Raw genomic sequence first — 15,008 nt, forward strand, 5'->3', positions numbered from 1 at the left:
AAATTTCTAAAGAAAAGGAGACAAAAGTTTATTGATTAAACCCAATTATAGAGCCAGGTTCATAATAAAACTCAATATTGATCTGTGGGCATGATGCTAACATAATCAGTCACATTTAGAAATTTAGCCCCAGATTATATTGATCCATGTCAAGTCCAACTTTCAGCTGTATTTGTGGATGGGAGAATTATTTAATTCAAGCTGAAGGATCTGCAGCATCACATCTTAGAAAGATGCAGAAACTAATTCATATCACTTGGCTTTGCATTGTCAAAGCAAGAGTCACATCCATGTGACAGATTTCACCAAGGTGAATGTTGCAAATAAACAGTATGACAATACATTGATGGTGTAAGGTATGAAGCTATCATCCCAGAGAAATAACAGCATGTATTTTTAATGGTTAAAGGATCGGTAGCTTATGCAATTACACAGATTAACAACATTTCCATTAGTGTTAGACTAGCCTATCATCAGTAACAGACTTAGGTCATATTTTTGACACAGATGCAGGAAGTGCTCTCTCTTAATTAGAACAATTTAAATATATTAAAACACCTGAATTCGAAGATAAAGTGGTATCGACACAACTACATTACTGGAAGTACTTAACTACAATGTGAAAATATCTGTAGAGTCCAAAATGATACACATATACCTAAAAGATTCCCAGCACAAATCTGATATGTGACTGTTTTCCATATTTCTTACAAGCTTTCCATCTTATATGGGTAATCTGATTTATTGATTCATTATTTAAAAGAAGGGAAATCATAGAAAAGAAAAAAGATTCATATTTACCACTGGCAGCGATCTGCACAAATCAAACACAACTCAATCTTTCTTATTTTAAATGGCTTCAATTTTTTTTTCCTGTGTTTACTACACACATATAAAAAATTCTCCTTTACAGAAGGAATTTTTTTTGTAAATGCTGAAAAGAAATTAAATCTTTTGAAATCAGACTGGATGTTGAAAAAAAAACAACAAAGACAGCATTCTGGTATTGATATCTAGATGATCTGAATACATAAGGCAACCTATTGAATAAACATGGCTTATGAAAGCAGAATTTTCTCTTAGATAATTTGGGCAAAATAAACAAAAATACTTATTTTTTAAAAATTATATGCTACATGTAATTCTACAGAAAGATCCACAACTGATTCCCATCATTTGGTGAATTAAACAGAACAAATAGCAATGTCAAACAGTAACAGAATGTCTGATACCAAATTTAGTCTAACAATGGAAAAAGTATTTTAAAACTTACTTTTATTAGCTGGAGGAAAGCAAGAAATAATGGAAAAATAAATCTAATGTAATATTTACATCTTATTTTACTGTTGTGATATATATGCAAAAGAACGCACAATCTTTTTGAAATAAAATTGATTTTTGAATAGATTACATGCTTAAATAATTATAAGGAATAAATAAATGTTATAGGAATGTGATTTAAAAATGGCTAGAATAACTGGATTTTTCAGATTCGTATGAGCTACACATATCCTGTGCAGACTACAATCAAAGGCAAAAGCTGTCAAGAATGCTATTTTGTGATATACACAAGAAAGGATAAGAAAAAAACACATTTCCATCTTCTGAACATTCTCTCAGTTTTGGGAAATATCAGAAAGGAGAAATGGGGAGAACTCGGGGACAGTAATACTTTTGCTTTTTAGCAATTAATTCTCGTCTCTTGTTGATGAATTTGCTGTCCTGCTTTCAGTTTCCTCTAACTCAAACTCATAGTGTTGGTTGATACTTCCATGTTATATGGTAAAATCCAGGCTATGCATTTATTTCACAGTTTGGAAGCTGTTAGCCCAAAAAAATGGAGTAACCTGACTTTTTTTTTTTTTTTTTGGTAGATCAAGGTAGATCAAATATCTTTGTTAAAACCACGGTAGAAATTAACAAAAGTTATTGCCTACTTTTCAGCAAACCCTTAGTTGTTCTTTTAGACAAGCATATTCAGTTTAGCAGAACAGCATCCTGAATATGCCTTTTGCAATCTTTGCAAGAAAATTCCACTTTTAGACCAGATACAAACGTGATAAAAAAAAAAATTCACCACATCCTCACTGAGTCAATAAAGTTGAGAGAATTAGGACTGAATTAGAACCAAGAACTCCATGTTCTTACAGCACATGCCTAGGTGAGTGGTTCCTATTGATAAACAAATTATCATGTACCATCTCTGTCCTCTTCCAGCCCAGAAGCAAACACAGTTTTCTGTAGCATTTACTCTATTCTAAGATGATCTGAGAGAATTGGCCTTGTGAAATGTCACCTCCTCCCAGTGAGTTTTAGCATTGTGGAACCAGTTTGAACCAATTCAGGCAGGCAGGAAAGAAGGTAGAAAAGGAAACCTGGAACTGGTTGAATGAAGTTGCACGTGCTCATTGAAAAAGACAGTGGCAAGACATGCATTACATTACTTCAAATGCCACTCCATACAGAGAGTGGCAGCTGATACTGGAAGCATTTCAAATTCTGACCATTGACTAAGACTCCAAAGCACTGCAAGCCTAGAAACATAGGCCAGAGAGAGAATCCCTGCCCCCCAGAACCTTATCATTTACATACCAGACAATAAAATAACAGACCAGAAGTGGAAGAATAAGAGAAAGCAGACTGGCAAATAAGACTGGAGCATGAAGCTGGAGACAGCATAGTGATGAATTACTATCATTTTTCTGAAGGACAGACTTGAGGAGGATACGAGATAATTTTCATAAGTTTTTGAGTAGCATGGTGGAGAAGATGAAGGTGACTTATTGACTTACTGACTGCCTAATGAAGGAGTAGTGGAGGCTGGTGTCAGCCTGATTCCTATAAAGGAGATAGGAGTAGTTGGAGACAAGGGGGACAGGCACAGGAAAGAGAATGGGGGGAACGTGCAGGGAGAATGGAGATATTCCACTCTTACAATTGCAAAGTATACAGTGAATATAAAGATGCAAAACCTGATGAGGAAACTGTAAAATGAGAAGATATCTTTTATATATTTGTATTAAAATGACTGAATAAACCTAACACACACACAGAAACAGTCAAAACTGTTTTGCAGGAATTGATTTACAAGCACACTACCAAGCATTCAAAAACTGAGCAATGACACCATAAGGTTAAGCAACAGTATTTCTTCTGTGCACTTATTGTGACATCAGTACCTTAATACTCAGCATATTCTGTTTTTCCCACAAAGTCCTTGATACAATCAGTACAAAGATTCAGAGTGATAAAAATAAAATTTAAAAGTAATATGAAATTCATCATTTTGGGCCTCATTTGTTATCATACCACTGAACAAGAAAGAGAACTGTAATAGTACTTGTTATTGGTTTATTCAAATAGATTGAAAATATCAATCTTATACTTCCATGACTAATCTCAAAGCATTTCTTCATTTGACAATTTGCTTGCTCTGTCTTCTTGATTGCATTACACTGACTGCTTGACAAGGATGATTTAATTGTCCACATAATCTTCCTCAGTGATGTGCCTTTGTTCAGGTGGATGTTTCATTTGGAAATCTCTTCAACTTTCCTGTCTTTGGTTTGACATTTTGTGATACCAATTTATGGCTTTATGTTTGACTTTACTACTTCCTTGCTACTTAATAAGTCAAATTTTATGTTTTATACATGGGATTTAAACAACATTTTTATAACAACTGGTATGAATGGTCTCTCTGAAATCTCAGATGAATTTTTATCTATTTTCTGATGTTCTGGTAAGTGACACTATTCCCAAAGAGAGATGAGGAAAATTATCTACCGCAAATCAAATGCTTATTCATCTAACTTCTTTTTCCATTTTCTCTCTTTTCTTTCATGTAGATAGTTTCACTCTGAATTCATGGTGGTGTAGGATGAAAATGATGTTTGGCTTTCTGCTGCCTCATTAAGATGTTACAATCCCCTTACGGGTCTTTATAATCCCCTTACTTGGTCTTTATGACCAAGCTATTAACAGCAGTCATCAGTCCATCAGCTTCTCTAACTGTATGAATACAAGTCCTAAATATGCCCATTTTAATCTTTATCAGGATCAGAACTTTTGTCTCTGGAAAAATGATCTTAGTATATCAAACTTGATATTGTACTTGTTTCTTTCTATACCTTTCTTTGTCAGTGTTCCCTAGTTGCAACCACCTTCATGTAAATACTGTGCCCAAGAAAAAAAAGCAACTCCTTGGCTAATCCTCCAGCAGATGTACATGACGTAGAAACATGAGGAGGTGAACACAGTCATCTCCCTGTACGCAGCTTATGGTCGGTTCATTGGAAGGTGAGTGGATGCATTTCTCAGCTGTTGCGCCATCTTTGCTTTTGCAGTGTTGCTTACATTGTACAATGTACTTCACCTTAAAAATCTTCAATGTGTGGTTATTTCAATCAGCTCACATTAAAAATTCAACAGATACCAGTGTTTTTGTGAGATGAAACATGCTCTTTTAAATGTTCTTTACAGTTCTGTCAGGTTTTTGAATGCTCATTGCTTGGTGTAAACAGCACATTTTACTGTCTTCTAGTAATGTAATGATAAAAGTCTACAGCACGAATAGAAGAATATGAGACTGAGTCACAGAAGACAACTATTTTGAGTCAACCTGCCAAAGATTTCAAACCAGCTTCAACCTAAAAAATGCCTCCTTTCTTTCACTTTATGTATAAGGATTATTGGATACAGTCACGTCAAACGTTGTTAACATTTAATCATATATAAAACATTTAATCATATATAAAATCATATATGCTCCCTAGGTGCAGATATCTTCATGACATAATAATTTCAAATAGAGCAAATTTTCAAGCTATTGCTAATATGTTACCTACCTTAATTCTCTTTAAAACAATATTTTTCTGAAAGAAATATGAGAAAAACTTAAAACTTAAACTAGACTTATTTATTTTTAAATTTTTAATATGTAGTGTATTATTACACTGGAAAATATAAAAAATCTAGTGGCACATCTAGTGCCTTTCAACTCACAATGTACTGCCTACGTTTCAATTTTTAGACAACTAATATATAAATCTATGATAAACCTGATCTAAATCTATAAAATCCTGAGAATAAATTGATGTTTTTCTATTCAACACTACACTGCCTGACTACTGAAAAATATAATATACGCTAAACACCATCTCCATGGTAATATGTGGGTCAACTGTAATGAATACAAAGCTAATTGTCGCATTTTCATGGATTATAATAAAAATAATGACCTCCAAGTCAGGATTTCCCTGGCTGGTAACAATAATTTGAGTTAAAGAGCTTCTGGATAACAACAAATTGCTTGGCAAATTTCCCCAATGAATGAGTTCTACTTAATTAAACTTCATTGAAGAAGCCTGTACTTACTTTAACAAGTAAAATCAAAACCAAAGCCACACAAAAAAGAAAGCAACTTACAGAGTGGGGATATATCTGCACTGACATCTCCTCCTTTAGGATTCATCTTCTGAGCTTGACTTGCAGGAATAGGCTTATATGATTGACCTGTGGCTCTGTACATTGCTTGAACCCAGAGTACTCTATCTTGCTCATCGTCACTGGCAAATATTACAGTATCTCCTTCTTTAACAGCATTGAAAAACATTCGACCACCTTGAAGACCTGAAGCACGAAAGAAGGAAGGTAATCTTAGTGAGTTACTTCTAGATCACCATCAAGGTTTATAGCATGAGTTAACTGATTTTTCTCTGTGTATGTTTGTGTAGGGGGTGTGTGTTAGATCATTTTATAGGTATTAATGAAACAAGATAAAATCTAGAACAAGAGGGATTAAATGGTAATATACATATAAGTAGAATTAACTATTGTTATCAAAAGAGAAAATATTTTCACTATTCCATTTCTAATTCAATTCCAATTTATTTCTTACTCATCTTCTCTGTATCATATTCTATTTCGTATTTCTCCAACATATTCTCTGTCAGGGCACAAGTTTCATACATGGAAGTCTATCTCTTCCTTAACAGAAGCAATTCCATACCTTTTCTCAACCTTTCTGTTCCTTCTTTAGTACCTTTATTTATGGAAGTATTTTATTCTTTGAGTACATAACCAGAACAGCAAGATTCCATGTGGTTGCACCAAGGATTTTTTGTGACATAACACTGCATTGATTTTCCAAATATCTTCTGAGCACTGATAGGCTTTTGAGTTATTCTGAACATTAAGCCAATGTTTTCAAAGACCAATATCCAATTTATTAGAAGTCTCTTAAATTCGTAATCCTCTGGTGCTTAGGTACAAAAGAATCCCTTTTATTTACATGAGTAACTTCAACTTCCTTCTGCTGTCATGTTACTAAATTTGGGTGTTTTTTCTGCTATCTGCAATTTTATTTAATTTTTTTTATTACTCTGCAACTGACATCAATCATCTTTTCCAAATAATTTCAAAATATCATTCTACAATCAAAACCACAGTTAAAAAGGAAAGACTGACCAGAATTTGTCATTTTTCCTTGTGTCATTATATAGCCCTATAATGTCTCAGGCAACACTAGTGTTTCTTCTGATAGCAAGCTTCTTTCTAAACTCAAGATTTTTCACTCTAGAAAATCTTAAAACCTTTAGGTGCAGAAAAAAAATAACCTTTGTGATTTTCAGCACTAGATCAAACTAGTAATAATAATAATAAATAAAATCAATTTAGCTGTTTCACACAAACATATCATACTTCACAATGATGAAAAATACCTGTGTGAGGAGCTGTATAATCCACAGTGTATCCTTCCAGTTGCATCAGTTCCTGAGGTTCAGACTTCTTTTCTCTGTAACTGCACATTGCAAATGTGTATTGGCTAACCTGAATAAGACAAGAATTCTTAATTGCTCAATTCCTTTTCAGAGCTAATGTTTCACAATAACATACACTGCTTAGATTAGATCTCAGTTGCAGTAAAGAAATAAAACATACTTGTACTTTTTTTTCCCTTTCCTGCCAAATGGAAAGAAAAAAAAACCCCATAAACACATCTCCTTGCAGCCTTCTGAAATACCATATATTGTAGGCTGTTTGTTTTGTGAGCAACTGAAAGGAATCAAGCTAGGTTCTGCCAGGGAAAATACTTGGTACTAAAGAAACCACTCATTCTACTGTGTGAGAAAAAAAAAAGGTCCTGTATTTTAAGAACTTTATTTTACATATAAAAATAATTTCTGCAGAAGGACTGCCACAACATTTATAGTGCAGCTGGAAAGACAAACTTGTCTTTGTTTGATGCTGTTCAGTTTGATACTGAACCTTCAGTTTGTTTTTGTAAAGCCTAGTATCTGCATCTTCTGCACCTCTGTCATCCTAAACCTCTGTCATCTCCAGGTTGCTCAGCTCACTGTGTACAGTACTGTATTCTGTAACAACATCAGTTACTTCTGATCAAGTGCAATAGAAAAAAAAAAAACAAAAAACAAACAAACAATAAAAAGAGGATTTTCCAACGCAACATTTAAGACTCCACAGACAGATTAGAAAGAAATAAGGAGATCTGAGGAAAACGTGTTTGGAAATACTTGGAGAGGAATCTAACAGCTGGCAGAGGAAAAGCAGTCATTGGCAAAAAATTGAAATGTTGCCAACATTGAAGAGCTGGAAAGACTAAAAAGAGGTGACAAGAAAAAAAAGAGCCTGTGAATCTGCAAAGACTAGAAGCTTAAAGGAAGTTAAATTACACAGGCCTGCAAAACTCCTGTCTCCAGAAACTGCAGGATGCTTGGCCATGTGACTTGTTTTGAACTATTATATCACCTCTTGGATCTGCAAAATTATGCAAGGATACAAGGTCATGCTAGAAGCTTGTCTAACAGACGATGGAGCGTCCTCTGCTTAGTTGTTCACTGCTTAGCTAACGGTTTTCTAGATCTATAGCTCTGGCAACAACTTCAGGAATGATTCTTTTTGACATAAAAAGCTGATTTCTGCTTCATTAGTTGTCACTGTGCCTGCACACTAATCCACCTCAACATCCATTGACTTCAACTGCCACCGACTGAAGGACTTTTGACTCTTTAAAAAAAGATTTATGGAAAATAAGAAGGTATGAGATCATTATCTGCATAATGCACCTCTGAAAATAGTGTGCCATTTTAAGTATTTGAGCTATTTAGTAAAATTCATTTAGAGAATCCCAAAGAAAACAGGATTGTGTCACAGGACAAAGCCTGGCAGTCAGGGCGTGACCCAAGCCCAGTGACCAGCAGGGACTCGAGAGGCAGCAGGACATCCCAGGACCCTGAGCACCAGTCAGCTGCCTGGGATAAGGAAGGTACAAGCTGGGCCAGCCGTAGCCTCTTCATGACCATGGATAGGATGGACGGGGTTGTGGGGAGCTGGAGACTGGCCCACTGTGGTGTTGTTGGGTTTGGGAACGATGCCCTGGTGTTGACATTGTGGCCTGGGAACTGATTATGATGGCCTGTGTTGTGGGCAGGGTAGGGGCAGCCCCCAAGGCATGGGGTCATTAGTGCCTTCAGGGCCTTGACACAAGCTCAGCCCAACCTGCGTCACTCTATCTAGGTCCTCTATCACCTCCACTACTGCTTGGTATTTCCCTGTTTATATTCCTAAGAATGATATCATGCACAATCACAGAGAGAACACTAGGTAGTCACACACCTCTAAACACTCTGCAGCTATCACTGCCATTCATGTCAGCTCCTTCCTCCCTTGCTGACGGATTTCATTTTTGATTCCTGACGCTGCAGTAACGCCCTTTTTCAAATTACCCTTTTTGGTCAAATGAAATAACTTGGCAGTCACATCACCCACATTTTCTTGTCAACAACTGGTAATATATATATATTATAGATTAATAATTTCAATATATGGTATATAACCATATTATATGGACACACTGAGCTTTCGAAAATGCAGCCAGCACATAGGTTACTATTGAAATGAGCTGGAATCCCATTTTTTCAGATTTTCTTCTCTACTGCATGATTTGAGGATCAGTTTGTGAAAAATCTGGGCTATATGCCTCTGCTGATCTTTAACCTTAGTATTACAGATTACAATGTTGTCGATTTTATTTTTAAAAACAGATTTCAAATGTGTTTTTTTAGAACAATTTACTAAGAAATATTGATATCAAAAAAGCTTACAGTTCATCAAGATATCTGAAAGTCTCTCAGCCAAAGAAACAAACAGAAAAAACTCCAGAAAAAAACTGCTGCTTACATCCAGAACCTCATAAACTTTCTTCCTTATTGTTAACTGTGGCCACATGTAGATATTACAAGGGGAACCATCAGAAAAAACATTTTTTTTAATAGATCTGTGTCCAGCTGCATGTATATTTCTAGTAGTTAATGAAGCTGTATGTTAGAAGTCAGCCAATTATTATCAGTACTTCATGGGATAATGGATATGCAAAATTGTAGCAAAAAATACAGAACACATTTTCAAACATAATCAAGCCACCTTCTTAAATAGTAATGCTTGACAAGAGAAGAGGAGATCTACTTCCTACAACTGCATTTACCTGAATTTCATAATTTTCCAGAAATTGAAACTCCTAATTTTCAGATGTTTTACCCGATTTATAACGAAGTGGGAAGCTGACAACAAACCTGTGCATTCATGATGGGCAGAGACAGGCAATCTAAAAATGACTTCTGAGCAGTGGTGCTAGGGGATGCCCCCTCTGTGCAGAAAGACTCCGTTCAGTGTGCCAGAAGGAACTCTCACTGCAAACCAAGAGGATGCCTCTGGTCCCTGCTACAGGACAAATGGGCAGCCCATTTCAGGAGTTCATCTGCTTGGACTAGCCCACATAACTGGGCTGTTTAGAAAACAATTATCTATTAAGCATATAGCTTTTCAAATATTACAAAATAGGAAATTAAAGTGACAAATTAATTGGTGTTTGTATTACCGGAGGAAGATCATTATCAGTGGGCAAATTAAAACACAGCACATCCAGCTAAGGTTTCTTACCTACCATGTTATATCCCTGTCTTTTTCTAGTTTAAAATGAACAGCCATTTAGAGAAATGACTGGAAAATAAAAGGAAGAAAAGCAAATACAGTGAGGAGGTTATTATTTCCAGACTCTGTAACCCTCCTCTAACATCAAATTGTTCTTTCACACATCACTACTAATTTTTAATACATATAGAAACAACAAAGATGCACATTACGCACTCTCCTGAAAAATCAACATTACTCATCTAGTTTCACACCCGAGTTAATTTTGCAAAGCATGAGTAAATCATACTGATAGCTTCCATCTTACAACTGAATTTCTTGCCCTTCATATTTACCAACAGCAGCTAAAAACTAATGTAGAGGAAGAATCATCAATAAATCTATGATATATCAATACAGCACACTGATATTCATTACTGAATGTTTATTTCACATGTATTGACTTCAGCTTATTGTCAGTGTGTGCGTAGTGTAGATTATATAAATGAGCCAGATCTGCCTGGACAGTAAATATTGATCTAACACGGTTCTTTTGATACAGCCTTATCGGGTTGGTAGGTACTTTAAAATGACATAGGTGACCAAATCCCATCACAGTTGGAAAATTCCTGTAATATTCTTCTCTTCCAGTACTTCAGTTCCAGCATAGGAAGTAGAAGACAGCCAACATTCACTTAGATGTTCTCCATGTCACACACAAAAACATGGGTCTCTTAGGTGTGTGCCTCGTTAATACTCAGGTGAAACCTGTGGTTTGGAGGGAGAGGACAAGGTCTTTCTTTTTGTGAAAGGGAGGATGTGAAGTAGGAACAGTGTGAAATAAGAGCATAAAGGACAGGGGAGCACTCCAGCCTTTCTTTTTTCCTTCCAAAATAACTTCAAAAAGTTATTTTGTCTTCACATCTGTCCCTTAGCAGCTATCCTATACACAGAGCTTAACAGCTTTGCAAATCTTTCTGAAGTCACCACAAGTTCTCATCTATACTCAGAAAATCTGTATGCAAAAAATCTTGGTAAGATCAGAATCAAAAATTACTTTCTGCTTTTCCATATGATCTTCTTAAACTTTATAACCATTACTCAAATAATTATGATAAATCAATATGGCCTCAAGTCGTGGCAGGGGAGATTCAGGTTGGGCATTATGAAAAACTGGAAGAATGGTCAGGCTCTGGAATGGGCTGCTCAAGGGCGTGGTGGAATCACTGTTGCTAGAGGTGCTCAAGAAACACTGAGATGTTGTACTGAGGGACATGGTTTAGTGGGAAATATTGCTGATAGGTGGACAGTTGGATGGGATGCTCTTAAAGGTCTTTTCCAATCTTGATGATTCTGATTCTATGATTCTGGGATCAATATACAAGCCAATTCCCATTGCAGCCAGGGAGAACACAAAAACATCAAGCTTTGCAAGAATAAGTTGCAAACACACTCAGTTTTTAGCTTTACTTTGTTAAAGATCTTCATGATATAGGAGTAGGAAAGAGACCAGCAGACTATGACTTGACAGAATGGTAGAAAAAAGAGTCAGGCTTTCTATAAAGCATTCTTAGAAGCCTTCACTCCTGTTAACAGGCATCATCTTTTGTATAATGTTATGGGAGACTAACACTTAAACATTATTTTGACAGCAAAATAAAGGACACATGGAAGAACAGTGTCTAAAAGAACATCAAAATTCTAACTGCCATCTGAAGACAAGTATAAACAGAAAATATTCACCTTTCCAAAGATTCTCAGAAGTTGTTTATTTCTCAATTTTGACAACTCAAATAAAATCCTAATGTATTAGTTTCATGTTAATGTTGACGTTCATTAGCATGTGAAAACACAGCTCAAGGTCTGGACTAGAGGTTATGAACTATCAGTCCAGCACATTTTTTCGGCCAAGAAAAAATCCTGCACTAGAGTTTCTATGACCAGTAAGTATAACCATTAATTTTAAATGCAGGAAATTCTTGATGAAATGGAATACAGAAAACAGTAAGTACAATCCACTTAAAAAACATAACTATTTATGTTAAATTGAGTGTTGATAGAAAGTCATTGGTAGAACATTTTAAGGTTGCAACAATTTTATTCAGAAATTTCTAGGCTTCACTTGAAATATTTCTCAGTGTAGGGACTGATCTATATAAATAAAATTTTATATTATGTAAAACTCAGCGGCATTTCTGTTTACTACACATGTGTACATAAAAAAATACATATACTCTAGGAAGCCTGTATCTCATAAGAGGCTAGGAATTAGCAATGAACATAGTGACTTATAAATGGCTCCAGACAGCATACATATGAGAATAAACACATTGCAATGAAATTTCATGGCAGCCTACTAACCTGAACAAGCACAAAGTAGCGCTTTTTCCACCGCTTCCACACCTTTTGTCCTAGAGCATACAAATATCTGGAAAGGAAATAATAAGGAGAGCAGGTTTTTTTTTTTCTATTAATACTAAGCATGATATTAGGAGGATGCAACGCTTACAAGTGTATTCACCATACCTGCCAAGATTCTTCTCATAGTTGTCACATGACTGTGACAGCAATGTGATCTTTTGTGATTTCTTTTTGTTTCACTCACAACTAGCCTTTTAATAATGAAACCAAAATGCAGAAACAAACGATCTGTGTAAGACTACCCAGCTCATCACTTACATTTTACCAATTGCCTATGAAAAATACCTTGAAGTAGAATAATTTTAGTTCCACCAAAATACTGAATATTAGAAAAGTTAAATTCCCCAGCAGTTTTTTGGTACTTAGTCTCCATAGATTTCCCAGTGTTTCTCTAGCCTATGAGAAGCCAGTCACAGTGTCAGCTTGGGAAAAAGCTTAAATAAAATGTTAGCGAACAGGATTCTTATTTTTTCCAGAATAAGCTTCTAATTTCCTAAACATAAGAACTTGTAGATATATAAAAAACCAGTTCTCATCACCTTGGCAATTTTCAGGCTACAACAATACAATCAGGAACACTGAACAGTGGTAAGATAAAACCAAACATGCTGATACTGTTTGCTGCCAGAGGAAGCATGCAGATGCAGCAAGTTTCATAGTACAATAACATTTTTTTCTGCCATTATGGTCGTGTTGCACTATTATTAATGAAAGTAAGGGGAAAAGGAAGGGCAGTGAATTTGTTAGAAAAAGTCTAGGAATAGTAAAGACAAGCTGCTTAAAGGATATGAGACACCTCTTCAGGCTGGCCAATCTCACTGAAGTGCATTTAGTACAACTCGGTGGGCGAAAGGCAGACTCATACTGTTATCAACAAACATCCTGTATTATGGAAAAGTTATGATGACCATGATTGGAGCTGGTTGGGGGGATGGTTGGTGGGTGGATGGGTACCTTCTGGGAAAGATGAGAGAGACTGGTGCTCTCTACTTTCAAAAGTCATTTGGAGCTCTGCTGCCTTGAGATATTGAACTCAATGTCAAAAAACAGAGTGATCAGTCAACCACTCACATGAGACACATGAGTAAGATGCAGGCAAAACCCTTTTTATGCCTGTCCTGGCCATAAATCCAACACAATCTTCCCCTGCTTTAGACACCACAGAGAAAGAACAAAGAACAAACTTTTATTTAACATGAACATTCAGCATAATGCTTCTCATTAACTATGGTGGTTTCTCAAGTTAATTACTGTCTTTCTCATTACTGCGACACAGACATTTTGCTCTATGTAGTTTTCCTATAAGAAATACTAGACATGGTTCTGCAGTACAGGTAGAACTGTCATAAACTACACCAAATTCATAATCATAAAAAAGGAAAGGATACAAAAACAAAACAAACAAACAAACCAAAAAACCAACAACAGAACAATGTGCACTTATTATTCTTCCTGTAAGCATGAAGTGATTTCATTTCCAGTTAAGGTGTTAAATAATATCTTTCTTGGGAAACAAAGGACAGGAACAGTAACAACATTAATATAAGCTGTCTTAGATAGGGTTAGGTAACGAAGAAAAGAGCGCTCATGACGCAGAGCTGGCATTTGGTACAGAACATTTCACAGTGTTATGGCACTTCATTTGGTAAATCATTATAAACTCACAGCTATAACCTTCTGTTACTAATTCCTCTCCAATGCCAGCTCTAGCAGGGACAGTATTTTCTGGTGAAGAAAGTTTCAGTCATTTACAGGGGATATGTCCAATGCCCATTTCAAGTGTACAAGATCCTGAAATATTAGGAGACTAATATTTAAATCTCAGGTTTATACCCAGAAGGAACCGAATTCCTAAACTTCTAAATCCTATTTGAGATTCTCTTTTTTACTGAAATAAATGGGAAACAAAGGACCTAAGAAAGCTGTTAAATTTGGACACCAACATCCAGGATCCATAGAAACTGCAGTTCATGTATAGAAAAGTCTATGAAAGGTAGTTCATGGAATTAAACTTAAGTGTCACAACTAGATCAGAAAATGAAGAGATTAACAGATTCACAGGTAAACTAAGTCCTATACCTAAGTTTAAGAATGTTTTAAGATGAGAAGTTGCATCTTCTTTCACAGGTCTCGGTTAAACGTCACACAGCACAGCAGCGGTTCATGGTCAAAAACACACAGAGCTGCAGCTTGCTATTTCTCTACCTGTATGAATATCCATATTCACCTACAGTCTTGCTCACTTCCTCCAGCCAAAAAAGAGTGCAAAAGATGCACAGCATTGTTTGTTCAGATTATTTTAAACACCCTCAGTGGCACTAATAAACACACAGCAGCTGCCATTTCTTCAGATGCTGTGTCTGTCTCTACATGCAGCACCAAGAAGCAGCTGATACTCACAAGTAGCCAATACCGTTTTCCTGAAAATTAATCACATAATTTGCTACAATTTTCCTGTCTTCGATTTAAGTCATAAAGTTGGGACCATCAAAAATATTTTTTTAATTACTACAGTTAAGCCATACACCAAGAAGAAAGACGTGGAGATGATTTTCCTGTATCTGAGCTCTAGGATAGTAATTGCTTATTACTAAAAGAAAATATTTTGAATTATTATTATTATTTTTTTCTATAGACAATGTTTTGCAGCTTTTTCA

General features: G+C 35.7%; 1 protein-coding gene across 12 annotated transcripts in view; it reads right to left on the reverse strand.

Moving 5' to 3' along the window:
• CADPS2 (calcium dependent secretion activator 2) overlaps positions 1 to 15,008 on the reverse strand; it is a 304,359-nt gene that overhangs the window by 106,174 nt on the left and 183,177 nt on the right. For all 12 annotated transcript variants that reach the window (XM_052667761.1, XM_052667760.1, XM_052667754.1 and 9 more), the window contains exons 9-11: positions 12,292 to 12,358; positions 6,723 to 6,831; positions 5,428 to 5,631 (exon numbers count right to left, since the gene is read on the reverse strand). In XM_052667761.1, the coding sequence (XP_052523721.1) occupies positions 5,428 to 5,631; positions 6,723 to 6,831; positions 12,292 to 12,358 (380 nt within the window). The remainder of the gene's footprint in view (positions 1 to 5,427; positions 5,632 to 6,722; positions 6,832 to 12,291; positions 12,359 to 15,008) is intronic.

This window comes from Tympanuchus pallidicinctus, unplaced genomic scaffold (assembly GCF_026119805.1).
Source record: "Tympanuchus pallidicinctus isolate F22 unplaced genomic scaffold, pur_lepc_1.0 scaffold8, whole genome shotgun sequence".
NCBI lineage: Eukaryota > Metazoa > Chordata > Aves > Galliformes > Phasianidae > Tympanuchus > Tympanuchus pallidicinctus.